General features: G+C 36.2%; 1 protein-coding gene across 1 annotated transcript; it reads right to left on the bottom strand.

The window, feature by feature from the left end:
* Positions 1-1,111: 1,111 nt before the first annotated feature.
* On the bottom strand, positions 1,112-3,754 carry LOC106398120. The gene is made up of 4 exons (XM_022701715.2): positions 3,449-3,754; positions 3,279-3,362; positions 3,052-3,162; positions 1,112-2,923 (listed from the first exon to the last, which is right to left on the bottom strand). Exons 1-4 carry the CDS (start codon positions 3,752-3,754, stop codon positions 1,112-1,114), a joined length of 2,313 nt encoding a protein of 770 aa, XP_022557436.2.
* Positions 3,755-15,690: the final 11,936 nt, after the last annotated feature.

Raw genomic sequence — 15,690 nt, forward strand, 5'->3', positions numbered from 1 at the left:
TGTAACGTTCCACAGTTTCCGCCTTTCCTTTGTTGAAACCTTCGGAAGCATCAGATCCGTAAACCTCCTTTATGGGACGCTTCATCATCTTCTTTGAACCTTCCATTGAAACTTGATGAATGAGAAAAGTTTGTAAATTGAATGAATGAGAAAAACAGAAAACTAACTCAGATCGAAATGAATAAACACAGAAGAAATGAAGTCAGTAAAAAAAGAGATATGATATCGTCCCTTGTATATATAGAACGAAAAGTAACCCTTCGATTACTATAAAATGGTTTAGAAAGCAACCTTTCGATTATTAAACGGTTACCGAGATAAATGATGTCTCTTTTAGAAAGGAACCATTAAAAAAAAAATCAGATTCCAAGGGGAATCGAACCCAGGTCGGGACAAGTGTATCCGTTTCGAAAGATAGGTGGTTTAGCCGCTAGGCCGAGGAGAATAATCTGGTAGATTTTTCCACATAAACATATTTAACCGTACAAATTGTGATTAGCAAAATTTGGAGAAAAATAAAATAAAAATATACACATCTCCCAGGATTCGAACCTGAAATGTCTGAGAGGAAATGCGGAATAAGGTCTACCACTAGACCAAGTGTGTTTCAATCGTTAGGTGAAGTAAGTAACGAAATATATTTCTTTTATCTGTATTCAACTATAATTTTTAAAAAAAATCTGATTCCAAGGGGTATTGAACCAAGGTCGGGACAAGTGTTTCAGATTTGGAAAGATAGGTGGTTTAGCCGCTAGGCTGAGGTGAATCATCTGATATATGTGTCCATATAAATGAATTTAACCGCAAACTTTATATTATAAACTTTGGAAAGAAACTCTGAGTTTCAGGATGGGATTCCAGAATAGTTGAATATTACCGTGTTTCTTTCTAGCAAAGAAGTTTGAACTAAAATTGAAATGAAATCAAAAGATAAGATTGTATAGTACAAAAAATAAGGAAATTTCAAATTGTGATTTGGAGTTTTGGAGAGTAATGCATTGAAACCTAGGTTGTATATGTAACCATCAAATAACCAACATCCATGAATGATCAATAAAAATGTAAAAAACATGGTAATGAAAAAGAATAGAGCAACGATGAATAAAGATCTTCATCCTATAGGCCTCTTGCATGTGATCTTGTTGTGTCCTCCTATGCCACATCTGCTGCACTTGTGGGACTGAGATTTAGATCCAGGAACACCAAACTCGCCAACGGATCTCTTTCTCTTTGTAGGAGGACGTCCACTTCTCTTTTTGGTAGCTGGAGGTTGGCAAGACAGTTCGTCAATATTCGCTGGATAGGTGGACGTTGACAACTCTCCACCAGGGTGTATGCTTTCGGCATAGGCTTTAGCCCACGTTTCTGTCAAGTGAGATGTATCGACGTAACGGTTTTCATCTCTCTTAATATACTTAGCAGCGGCAATTGCATGAATGCAGGGAATCTTGTCAATGTCGGAAACATTACAAGTGCAATGCCGTTTCTCCAAATCAACAACATACTTCATAGTTTCATCCTTCACCTCAAACTCGTTTTGATCAACTTGATACACATTCAGCACCATTGCAGCCCCAAACCTGGATACCAACTTCTGCACAACTTTTGGAGTAACCAGGTGCTTATGTTTCGCAGCCGCTTCGCGTCGCTCAAAAAACCAAGTGGTGAGTGTCAATCTGATCGTCTCAAGGAGAGAGATCAGTGGCAACTCACGAGGCAGCTTCAACATAGAATTGAGAGACTCAGCAATGTTGGTAGTCATGATATTGTACCTGTTCGCAGGCGCAAAGCATCGTGCCCACTTCCTAAAATCCGAATCTTCCAGATACTTGGCCAATTCAGGACATTTATCCTTTATGTCCTTGAAGATTAACCAGAACTCGTGACACGTGTAAGCATCAGCAGCGCTTTCCACCAGAGGAAGCAGACCAGTCTTTGAATATGTAGGAGTGATGTTGCGGAGCAGATGGATCCTGCAGATTCCATGGTGAGATAAGGGATAAACATCCTCCAGCGCTGAAGCAATGGAGATAGCCCTGTCTGATACAAAAACAAGATCCGAAGCGTCCAGGATCATCTGGCTCAAACCTCTAAAGAACCATTTCCAAGAGGCGCCATTTTCTGCGTCAACCACTGCAAAGGCCAGAGGATATAGATGATAATCCCCATCTTGAGCACAAGCTGCCAATAAAGTCCCATTGAATTTTCCCTTCAGAAATATACCATCTACTGCAATAACTTTCCTCATCAATGAGAATCCCCTTATCGATGGACCAAAAGCCAAAAATGCATACTTGAACTTTCCAGCAGCATCCACTTGTTGATAAGTTAACGAACCAGGGTTTGCCTTTGTGACTTTGTACAACCACCTAGACAAATTGTAATAGCTGTCTTCAGGAGTCCCTCTAACCAAAAACTGAGCTTCTTCTTTCACTCTCCAAGCTTGTTTGTAATTGATGTGAAAGCCATGCAGAATCCTGACCTGTTTAATGATCTGTTTCGGTTTGAGACCTTCCTTCTTTTCTCCATAATTGCTGCAAATCAAAGAACCCAACAACTTTGCAGATGCTTGTCTGTGGTTGGCATTCATGTGTGTTGTATCGCATGTATGCTCATGAACATACTTTTTAACAACGAAAAAGTCTGAAAGAGGTAGCTTAGTAGCACACATCCTACACGTGCAATTGTCATCAACACAACTCAATAACACTCTTGACTTGTTAGAAGAGACAGTCTTGTACTCAAACTTCCACTCTAAAGCCCATTTCTTCATCCTCAACATCAACTCTCCCTTGGTCTTAAAATATCTATTCACCTTAATATCACCAGCTCTTCTCGTTGTTGGTGAAAGTCCAATATGGACAGGACTAAAATCCGGAAGAGAATTCAGAGGAACTGTAGAAACACCTTCGTAAAGAAGACACTGCAAAATCAAGATGTTCTGGAAGGATTAGTACTTGGTTAGGAAGCCTATCCTGAACAGTATAAGAAAGAAGAAAATCATACAAACACAAACAGAAAAAAAAAAAGAGGAAATTAGAGACGATGTACCTGTTTTTCTCTCTGCACAGTAGAACAAAACACTGGAATGGCATTCAATGGAACATGAGAAGCAAATGTATCACTAGTTTCCCTGTTACAGCTTGTTGGATCAGTATGAACCTGCAAAGGTCAAGTTGTTTTGGAATGCTTAGTACTTGATTAGGAAGCCTATCCTGAACAGTCTAAAATATCATACTAACATAAACAACCCAAAAACAAAAATAGAAACGATGTACCTGTATTTCTCTCTTGACAGTAGAAACAGGCGAAGCAAATGTATCAGAAGCTTGATTGTTACAGCTAGCTGAATCAGCATTAACCTGCAAAAAGTCAAGTCGTTCTGAATGGCTTAATATGTGATTAGGAAAGGTATCTTGAATAATTTAGTTGAAAAAATCATACAAACCTTAACACACAACCGACAGGTTCCATCAAATGATCTACTCTTCCCAATAAAGCTTCTGAGATGGCGAGTGTTTGCAACGGAGATGGGAGGGAAACCTTCAACAGTGCTTTTGATGTCAAGCGACATCCCATAACTCAAACCAATCACTTCCTCTTTAAAATCTTCAGAGACAATCTTCATCAAATCTTCAAATTGAAGATCTTCTTCTATGGAAATGAAAGATGCATTCCTGTTCAAATCGACATGAAACTCCCACTGAAATGCATCTTTTGACCTCCATTGTCCACAGACGCAAAGAACTTCCATAGTGCTACAAAACAAAATAAATCAAAAAATTCTCACATAGTCAGTGAAGTATCAAAGACTGAAACGATTCCTTTGCAGCCAAAGTAATCGAAATCTCCAATTCTAGTTGTTTTGATACAACGAAATAATCTGATTCCTTTGAAGCCAAAGTGAATCTTAGCAGCATTTCCTTTAATACCTTTACGGCGGATGGCGGCGGATTCCTTTGATTACCGCAGCAACGGATCTGAGTGACGGCGGAGATGATGACGCCGACTCGCCGAGGATGAACGACGCCGACGCTGGAGAAGTGGAGATGATGAAGAAAGAAATGATCGACTCCGATCCGAGAAGTCGCAGAAACGGAGCTGAGTGACGGCGGATATGATGACGCCGACTCGCCGAGGATGAACGACGCCGACGCTGGAGAAGTGGAGATGATGACGGAATAAATGATCGACTCCGATCCGAGAAGCCGCAGCAACGGAGATGAGTGACGGCGGAGATGATGACGCCGACTCTCTCTCCGAGGATGAACGACGCTGGAGAAGTGGAGATGATGACGGAAGAGATGATCGGCTCCGATCCGAGAAGCCGTCGCTGCTTGAGAGAGATGAAGATCTCCGAGATTTCAGGAAAAAAAATGTAATTAGAAAATAAAAGAAGGGGTACTATGATAAATGAACCTTTTAATGAAACCTTGTTTTGTGATTTTGGATCTTGAATGCTATTTTTGAGACAGAAACTTGGATTGGTGTGATTTTGGGCATTTTCTCTATAATTAACCCTTATTAAGCAACCAAATAAAATCCTCTAACATTTTAATAAAACCTATAATATATATCCAACCAAAAATAATAACTAACCTCTATTAAAAAATCAAATAATATCCTATAACTTTTAAATATATATGTACATTAAGGTCTTACATTAAGGTCTTGGGTATTGATTCATTTTGGTATTCGATCATAGTATAAATATCTACATAAACCATAGTTTATACCAATTTTTCGCACCACCATGTGTTAAGATCTTGGGGATTGGTTAAAAGTTTGGGTATTGACTCCTTTTTGTACACAATCATGGGAAGGAGAATTATGATTGTCATGGAAGAAAAGGAAATAATAATATACGAACATATTTGCTGTATATATGTTACAAAACTGTGAATATGAGGGAAGTTTTAGAGGCCAAGGAGTTTAAAAGAATCACTGATCATGGTCATGGTGGCAAGCACAGTTCCAGATTCATTATTCTAAATAGAAAAGGAGTCGATAATCATAATTATACATATATCTCTTATATTATATTAAAAAAAAAACATCGTAATAAATGCGTTCACACTAAACTAGACACATATCATACGTAGAAACATTGTAATAAATGCGTTCACACTAAAATGTACACTTGTCACATGTAGAGAGCTTCTCACCCAAACTCTTATATAAATATGTTCACACTAGGTACTTTACGTTTTTTTAATAAAAAACTCACATGCACGGTTTTTCTTTACGTTATTTTTACTGTTTACGAATAGAGCTGGACAAGTTATTCATAAATTTTGATTCAATTCGTTATCCGTTTTGATGCGAACCGGAAAATCCGGATATCCGTTACTCTACGAAGCAAATCAAATACTAAAATGCAATATTCGTAAAAAAAAAAAAGCAAATCACAAATATCAATATTTATAGGAACGTATATAATTTGATCATTTATATGCATATATATATATATATATATATATATAAAGAATTATATATAAGTTATATATTATAGTTTATATAAAATTTAAATATTTTTGTTTTTAAATAATTTTATTTTAAGAATTTTATTTTTCATGTATTATTTTGAAAAAATGTCATTTAATATTAATTAACAGTATCTTTATATACTTTTACATACACATACATGTGCACAATGACGTGAGCACCTTATAACTAAGTATTTACCACAACTGAAATATCTATTTTTTTTTGAAGTTAAAATATTTTTTTTCTTAATGCTTTTTTCATTGTCGACCAAATTGTAGTAAAATGATTTTTCTTAATAATTTTTTTTTTAACTATTATCCGTTTAGAAACTATAATATGAAACCATTGGTTCGACATCATGACTATCTAAGATTTATAACATGAAAACAAACAAATAATAGTAATTTTTATTATCACAGGAAAAAAAAAACAAAAACATCAAACACTTTAACCGAACAAACCAAATAAATATTGATTTAAAATGATAGTTATATTTTAGGAGATTAAAAACCAAAAAACAACCTAAAACCGAACCGATATCCAGATTAAACAGATTAATGTCTCTTTATAAAAAAATAACGAAATTAATAACCAGATTCCGCGCAGGGCGCAGATTATTACCTAGTATTACTATAATTCATAAATTTATCAACTATGACTAACCATTTAAATATTATTTCCAGTTTAAAGGATCCAAGTGATCTGGAATAAAATCGGAGGATTTTAGCTACATTTTCAAATATTGGATAGCCTAACAAAATATTCTAACAATAAACATATATCACATTTTTTACTTTTAATCAAATAGTGTAATTAATGATAATACTTATAACATTAGATTCTTTTAGAAAATGTAACCTTACTACTTTTTAATAATTATATTTTATTCATAAAATATTATTGAATACTTAATCTTTTATTTTAATTGAATTAGTCGCTTCCCATAGAATAAATTATTTGACTAATTTGTATACAAAATTAAGACTTCGGCTAAATATTAAGATAATAAAAATTAAATCTATACAATTAAAATAAAATCATTCTAAAAATCTAATATAAGAAGATTGTTGAACCCATGTATAACTATTTATTATTCTACCATTAATTATTCTAACTATACAATATTTTTAATATTTTTTTAAAAATCTCAATATTATTCCTTATGATACTTTTTTCTAACAATATTTCATCAACGATGGTTTTACGCAATAACGTTAAAAACCTAATATAAAAAGATTGTTGGGCCGGATCTAAACGTAATGGATCCAGACCGGTTCATGTATATAGGACCCGAAAAGATTCAAAATATAAAAAAAAACCTAAAAATACCTGAAACATGAAAAAAAAAATCTGAAACCCCAAACAAATAAATACCTAAAAATTTAAAATTTTACCCGAAAGCTGATTCAAGGAACTGAAAAATACCCAAAATTTTATTCAAATACCAAAAATATATTTTTAAAAATTTGAAATTTTATCCAAACCCGAAACTATAACCGTAAAACCAAACCCGAAACTATAACCGTAAAACCAAACCCAAAATTTGAAAAATATCTATAATACCAAATACCCAAATAATATCTATAATACCAAATACCCAAATATACCTAATATACACAAAATATTTTAGATACTTTGGGTACCGATCGAACTCGGATAGGACCCATACTTGAACAAAAACTTCCAGTCCAAAAAGTATATTATAGGTAATTTTCCATGGATCCGTGCCCAAACCAAACCTATATTTTTGGGGTGGTTTCAGCTTTTTATTTGTTCTGATAAAATGATCAGACCTAAAAAAATTGTAAAAGAGTGTACATATAAAATCTTAATAAACTAATTCATTGATTATATAGTTTTAAAAAATTACTTCTTTGATATAATACAAATTTGAATCATAATATAATAAAAAAAAACTGCGTTTTCGAAACGCGTATCAAAATCTAGTTATTTTATTAATAAGGAAAACCTCAAGAAAAAACAAAGCAAACACAAGCTAGAAAATAATGTTCGACGCCTTAAAAATCACCAGATCACTAAACTCCCACGTAACCACATTAATCCCATCTACATTATACTTTTGTTAACGCTTGTCTACATTACACACCACATGAATAATGCACCATGATATGCAATTTCATTCACTTGGAACTAGAGCGAAAACCAAAGATTTGGGTCTAAGAGGGCTACCTCTTCAACACAACAATGGGTTCATCTCCACGACTAAAGTCCCAAGAACCTCACCCAGAAAAAAACCGTAACCCTAAAACTATCCAAATTTTTATTTAATCCTCTACAGCCCCCAAAATTTCAGGGCTGGCCCTGGAAAAAAGACGGTTGTTCACGGGTGCGTTGGATTTCTCACAGGTTGGGTCGGAGAATGACGCCGAACTTCTCTACGAGGCCCCTGAAGCCACAAAATGAGCAAAGAACATGTGTCTTCTTAATAAAGAACACCACTATTCAACTTTCTGGTATAACACTAATTATTACTCGTGAAATAAATATAAAGTTATACTAAACACAAGTCACACAACTAACCATACCGATCCTTTACTTTTGTTGTTGTAATTAAACCATGCTCGATACTCGAATTCGAACCATGTATGAGGAAATACACGTATGATAAACATTCGATTACCATCAAGTTATGTTTGATATGTTCGAATTGGTGCAATATATGGAGCATCAAGAAGAAAATAAGTGGAAGCATCACGTTGAAGGTAAATTATATAGAGAACTATTTAATTTGGGAAAAATAAAGATGGTAGTTTTTGCTTAACTTCTACATTGCTTTTTATATAAATGTTATTGTGGATGGATCGAATATGTGGAGAAAGCATGCGTGGACAAAACATGCAAGATATGCAGAAATAAATAAAAAAACACAAAAGGGTGAGGCAAGACAAGTGGACAAGGCAGGGAGATGTGTTCATGTCTCCTGTCTTCAAAATCCCTCCCAATCTTCGAATTGGTGCAGTATATGGAGCATCAAGAAGAAAATAGGTGGAAGCATCACGTTGAAGGTAAATTATATAGAGAACTATTTAATTTGGGAAAAATAAAGATTGTTGTTTTTGCTTAACTTCTACATTGCTGTTTATATAAATGTTATAGTGGATGGATCGAATATGTGGAGAAAGCATGTGTGGACAAAACATGCAAGATATGCAGAAATAAGAAAAAAGACACAAAGGGTGAGGCAAGACAAGTGGACAAGTCAGGGAGATGTGTTCATGTCTCCTGTCTTCAAAATCCCTCCCAATCTTCCGGAAATTTCTTCACCAGACTCTTCTCTACATGATCAGTTTCCCAAATCATATATATGAATGTGTTTGTTTCTGCTTCTTTCTTACATTTTTTTGTGGCTCATTGTTCTTACATTTTTGAGGCTCATAGAAATCAAAATTCATTTACATACGAAAACAAAATCATGTTTATTGAGATCCCGAGAAACAGAAAGACAGAAACACTCTATATATTATTTACAAACCTACTGTTGTAAAACGAAGGTTTTATGTCTGAATATTTCTGTGTTTTATTAATGAATAAGAGATCCCTTTATATAAAGGTTACATGAGAGATAAATTGAAATGCATAAATGGAAAGATTACAAATCATAAACATAGATGAAATAGGAAATCTAGAAGAATGGAAAGTCTCTAGCCGACTTTCTCTCTCTCTCCATGCCGCGGCCGCCGCCTTTCTCTCTAGGGTTTGGACCGTCTCTCTCTCTAGGGTTTGGGCCGGTTATGGACTGGACCGGCTATGGACATCCACCAATTGATTTATAACACTCTCCCTTGGATGCCATAACCATTCAGGGATTGTAATACGCTTAATGTTGCCTCATTAAAACCTTATCAGGAAAACCCAGTGGGACAAAACCATGATGAAGGAAAAAGAGTACAACACGTACTACTCACCCTGATGTGAACCTCAGTGGAAGTTCTTCAGCCTACGCATCTGATGCGTGAGCTTCCTGAACGTGCATGTAGGAAGTAAACAAATCGGCCAAGTTTATTACTGAACCGTAACTGGATTACTTTGACCTCTCCGGTCTTTTCTCATGTCTTATGACATCGTGTGTGCATGGTCAATAAGTGAATCTTTGCTGTCGACTACTATTAATTTGGTCAGTCAGACTTACAGACAATATACATGTTGGGCATGGTGCCATGAACTTGTAATCTCAAGTCATAAGTCTATGTCCTGGTGCATCTTTTCTACACGGATGTATATCAACCACACTCTAATCTGATCGATTCATGTTGAGTCATAGATCTCGCCTATACATGTTTATAACTTGTCTCATGAGTGTCTAAGATCAAGATGTGATCAATGATTATTGCTGTAATGAGTTTTACGATCTCATTGAACTATGGCTCTGTAGCCAAATACACTCATGGACCTCATACATGACCATCGACTCTTCTTGCCTTTGGCAATGCTACATTCATTAGTCTTTGCAGTCCTATCTTAATATATGATGGCGTCCCATGACCTTTCTTGCCGTGGACCATATCACGCATATTAGGTCATGGACCTCGGCCACATGTGTTTATGGACTACAACACGATGGCTGATCTTTCTTTTCACTAGACATGATCAAAGAAGAAGGGCCGGACGCCTCTAGCCGGACACCCACACAGATTTAATAGATAATCTGTTTCAATCAACTAACCTTTCTTTAGGCTGGTTTAGTATAAGTAAACACAAAGAATTCAAATCTCTTTTATAAGTATATGGACTGAATTGGATTGTTCTTATACAACTCCTTTACATAATATATGCATCTGCTTTGTTTCAGTCCATGAACAGCTTAGGAACAATGTTGTTCTTTATCCAGTGATCCATATGCTGCTTACTACATCAGTGTATGTCAATCTAATTTCTTTCTTATGACCAGACCTTTTGTCAATTTCGAAAATCTATAGCAACATCCACCACATAGGAGTTTATCTCCTTATAATTTATTCCTTTGGTCTCTGTGAGTATCCTTGTGTAACAAGCTATGATCGAATGTTGTTAGTAGGAAAACATGAACACCTTTACACCTCGTGATCATGTACCATCTCTCACGGTTTCTTTTCTCTCACAAGACCCATCTATTTCACTGGTTTATCAGATGGTGTTTCTTTATATGTGTATGGCCAATACGCCTATCTCTTCTTTAGATACCTTGAACCCCACGTTTATCTTTCAATCTAATCTTTAATCTTTATGAGTACTCTTTCGTGGGTTCATGATCCTCGTTTATATCTTTAAACTCAAGTGCTACTACTTTATGTATCCTTATACAAATATAACTCTCATGTGTCGATACTTATATATATGTGTGGTTCCATTGTGTTCCAGACATGATCTAATCGATTTAAGATTTCATTATCCAGGACCTTTGTTACCTAGTAGCTTGGCGTCCCAAGCTACATGGTTTGGTACCTTAGATGTTTAGCTGCGCAGCCTTTTCTCAATGTCTGGTATGGTTTCTATTTTGAACTCAGATCTGTATTCTATGCACCTTTTCTTTCTGAGGTTCCTTATCTTATGGAACACTTTGGTATATCTTGTATAGACTCTGTAGCAACTTGACTGTGTCTCTAGGACATCAGATTTCGTTTGGTGCTAAGCTGGTTATGACTTAGTCATTCTTTTCTTTTCTTTTCGGGTCAGTGTCTGGCATCTAGATTAGCTAGCTTTGTATAATCTTTCTTTGGACGTCTTAAATCATACTTTTAGTCCGAGGATCTTGCCAAGACAATGATGGTTGATACCATTCTATTTCTCTTATCATTCTTTTAATATTTACCAGCTTATAACTTTCTCCTTCTAATGTTGGATAGTCGGATTCATTAGTCATGCAATCCGTGCACCTGGCCTCAATCTGATCACCCATATTTGGCTCAAGGTCTCTTAAAACTCGTGGGAGAAAGACATACTTTTATCCAACATATATTCCCAATCCTCTTCTGAGGTTCCATCTTAGACGGCACATATGTCTGTGGTGGTTTATTCAATAGTCTCTTAAGATGGTATATGTCTGGCTCATGACCCGTATTCAATCTGAGATGGGAATATCTATGCTCACTTATATGGCCTGATGCATATTAACCTTATATACATGTAAAACTCGTGATGTCCCCAAGCTTATAGACTTTAGAGTCTGAACCTTGTAGGTAATAGTCTGTACGGCCAAGCTGTTATCAAGCTGTTATATCCGTGTTTATAGTATGGTCATGGACCATGAGTTTGTCCTCATTCCCCCTCATGATCATACTATAATCTGCAGATGCTTGGGACATTATAGCCTAATGAGTTTCCCTTGTGTACATGTTACACAACGTGAGATACTATAGGATAACTCTGTGTGCCCTTTTAATATCAATCTTTTTCATCAAGTTTAGACCAGGATGGCTAATCCGGTCATGCCATATAGTGTATAATTTTCGTGGGGTATACCAATCTGGTTACCATGGCTCTTGCCTCTTATCATACTGATCTTTGCATAGTCTAGATCAGTAGAGAATGCAGGTATAGTTTCGACCACTCTTTGTTTCCTTTGCCCATTGTTTCTATATGGAAACCATTCTTATATCATATATCTTATAAATTCAATGGGCTTCTATGGGTGGATATAGAGCATTAGGTCTTTCAAGCCTGCGTGCTCTTTTTAGGCACCAATGTACTTAGCCTCTTTAGGCGCCAATGTACTAAGTCTAGCCGTAGCCCTTTAGGCAATTCTATACTGGTCGCAGGCCTTTATCTGACTGACTATACCCGCAACATTGCCTTATATATTGGCGTTTTATTAGTCATATCTAAAATCATTCATTCATCTTATAATATAAGTTCTTAATTCAAGAAAATCACAAACATAAAGCAAATCAAACACAGAAGTCGAAATCAACATTATTCTTTTTAGACAATCAGATGTTTTAGCCTAATGATTCCCCATTACATATCTTATGGCACACTGACTTGGTCGAGTGTGGTGGCTTAGAAATGCCACAGCCTCCTCTCCCTTAACCATGGCCAAAACTGGGTCCACAACCACGATTATAGTGATTCCTATGTCCATGGTCGTATAAGGTGGTTTGGCTATGCCCACGTCCTTTCCATCCATCACGGTTACAGCTGTATGGTTTATCATGATGGACGTGGTTGCTTTCTTTAGATTTTTTTTTTCTGCAGCTTCATTGGCTTAGGGTTGGCGAGTAATCATTATTGCCCTGTATCTATTACTTTCACTTGCATTATTGTCCTCGATGATACATTCACCGAGGCCCTTTGATTTCAGGACAATCTCTGTGTCTAATGTCCATTGTAAATAATTATCTCCAAAGAGATTTAGGGCAGCATAATCTAGATTGCTGATTTTCGACATCTGTAATCATATATCACTCAATCTTTATAAGAAAATAAATCGTGTGACCAAGTAAACAATCGAGTTAATTCATTCCTAATAAACAAGCCACATGGCTATAGGGGTGATGTGCAATGAGGCCACACGGCCTAGGTGATGTATGATGCGGCCAAGCAAGCAATCAAGTAATGATCAATGCATAAGTAAATAAGACACACGGCTATAAGGGTTTAATGCAATACAATCAAGGCCACCCGGTCATACAGTCATGATGCAAGCAATGAGGCCACACGGCTAGATAGATAAATGATGCATACGATCTTAGCTTTCGGATTCTATATGTGATCAAGGTGATATGATGTATGCAAGCCACACGGCTATGATAGTAAGGTGCAATAAAGACCACACGGCCAAGCTATGATGCAAACAATCTATGTTGGTTTTATCATCTTAGCAATACAAAATGTGGCTAGAGTTTCAGATTTTATGAGAATCAAAATAATCTAGCACCTTAGCTTTCAAGACATCAATTAGATCAGTCAAACTAACAAGAATCAAACCTAAACTCAATTTGGATCAATATCATGCGATTTAGGGTTTCAAGGCCCTTAGGGATTCAAATTCGAGATTTAGGGTTTCAGATTCAATATGCAATCAATCTAGCTGACTTAACTCACAATCAATAGAATCAATCAAGCAAGCAAGCCTTATGGCTAAGGTTTATGCCTCACAGCCAAGAAGAAGCCACACGGCCATGAGGAAGCTACACGGCCAAAACAGGAAAACAAGCCGCACGGCTAATGATTCAATTCAGGATCAATGCATATAGTTTGTTGTGTAATTGCAATCCTAGCATAGATGCATTCTATCAGTTTATACAATGTACTCAACACAAGCAAGCTAATCGGCCAAGCAAAGAACAATCATACTTGATTTCAGTTTCAATTTCAATACCATCCTAACATGAGATTCTAAGTGCAATTGCAATCAATTAATGTGATTAGGTTTAGGTATGAATGCAACAAGGCCACACGGCCACAAGTATGATTATGTCTAGAACAGTTTAACCTAATCATATAGTTTCAGATTTTGATTTTTAAACAATCTGAACTAGATCATTAGGGTTTTGATTTAAACAAGCCAATTACTTCAGATTCAAGATTCAAGTTTAAACAATCCTAATCATAGTTCTAGGTGATCAATCAATCAAACAAAAAATTTTAAAAGCCAAACAATTAAAATCGATTTTTCAAATTAGGGTTTTGGGAATTCAATTTGATCTTAGATCAAGGGAGTTTAATTTTGAGATTCAAAACCTTCAAGGTTCTGATTTTAATTGATCAATGGATCAAATCTCGATTTTAGGGTTTGGATCGAACTTATAGAGCTTCGATTTACTCATAGGGTATCGATCTATTATCCTATGGCTTTCATCCTTTTAGATTATATTTTAGGGTTTCAATCTTTACAAAACAACCAGATTCGATTTATGTTTTTCAGAATTCGAATTACCTTTAGGTTTTGAAGATTGTAGAACCGGACCACCAAAAGAACCTCGATCTGGAAGGGATGCGAGCTGGAACAAGCTGGAACGCGAGCTGGAACGAGCTAGAACGAGCTAGAACGGACGCGTGCTGAGGCGCGAGCTGGAACGGAACGCGTCTGATCGGGAACGCGAGCTGTAGCTGTCCGGGATGTAAGCTGAGAACGGATGGAGCTGAGGCTGAGTTCGTCTAGTATCAGGAACGCCTTAGGACTGGGGCTGATCGGATGAACACGAGCTGGAACGCTTGCAAGAACAGATTAGGGTTTGTCGGGTTCGGATTAGGGTTCCAAAGCAAATCAGCGCGCACTGTATCGGTGTGTGAGGGCGCGTCGGTGGTCAGATCGACAAACGGTTTGCACTGACTGATTCGTCTTGGCAAGAGCTTCGATTTGATATCTTGATCGTTTTCTGGGTCCTCATAGTTTGGGAGAACAACCTCTTTGAAATTCCGAGGTAGATTCTTTTTGTTTACGGTTTTAGGGGTTTGGTTTTAGGCTCAGGGTGTTAGAGGCTATCGTGCGGATAACGTGTTGTAAAACGAAGGTTTTAGGTCTGAATATTTCTGTGTTTTATTAATGAATAAGAGATCCCTTTATATAAGAGTTACATGAGAGATAAATGGAAATACATAAATGGAAAGATTACAAATCATAAACATAGATGAAATAGGAAAACTAGAAGAATGGAAAGTCTCTAGCCGACTTTCCCTCTCTTTCCATGCCGCGGCCGCCGCCTCTCTCTAGGGTTTGGACCGTTTCTCTCTCTAGGGTTTGAGCCGGTTATGGACTGGGCCGGTTATGGACATCTACCAATTGATTTATAACACCTACAGCAATTTTATTTGTTCAGTATAGCTAATTTTTCCTAAAACATAGTTCTTTTCATCTCAATTTGCTATTTATAATCATTTTGTATAAAACAATTCTCATCACCTGATGAGATATGTTGAAACCTTGAAGGTGTGAAGTTTACCAACTGTTTAGAAAGTGTTCCGGTCATCAGACCATCTCCAATGGGGTATCTAGGAAGGTTCTAGCTCATGGTTCTATCTAATTATATGCTCAAAATTAAATCAAAAAGAGGAAAAATCGATAGATATGGTTATAAAAATGAAACTTTTGGAACCAACTCTAAGTTAATACGTGTCACTTTCTGATTGGTTAATATTTTTAAGAAGAAAAAAAAAATTACACCAAATTTTTTCTCACTCTCTCATTTCTGATTGGTCAGTATTTTGAAACTTAAAACCTTTAATTGATTCTATCATTGGAGGAGTTAAAACTAAACAAGTATC

This window comes from Brassica napus, chromosome C4 (assembly GCF_020379485.1).
Source record: "Brassica napus cultivar Da-Ae chromosome C4, Da-Ae, whole genome shotgun sequence".
NCBI lineage: Eukaryota > Viridiplantae > Streptophyta > Magnoliopsida > Brassicales > Brassicaceae > Brassica > Brassica napus.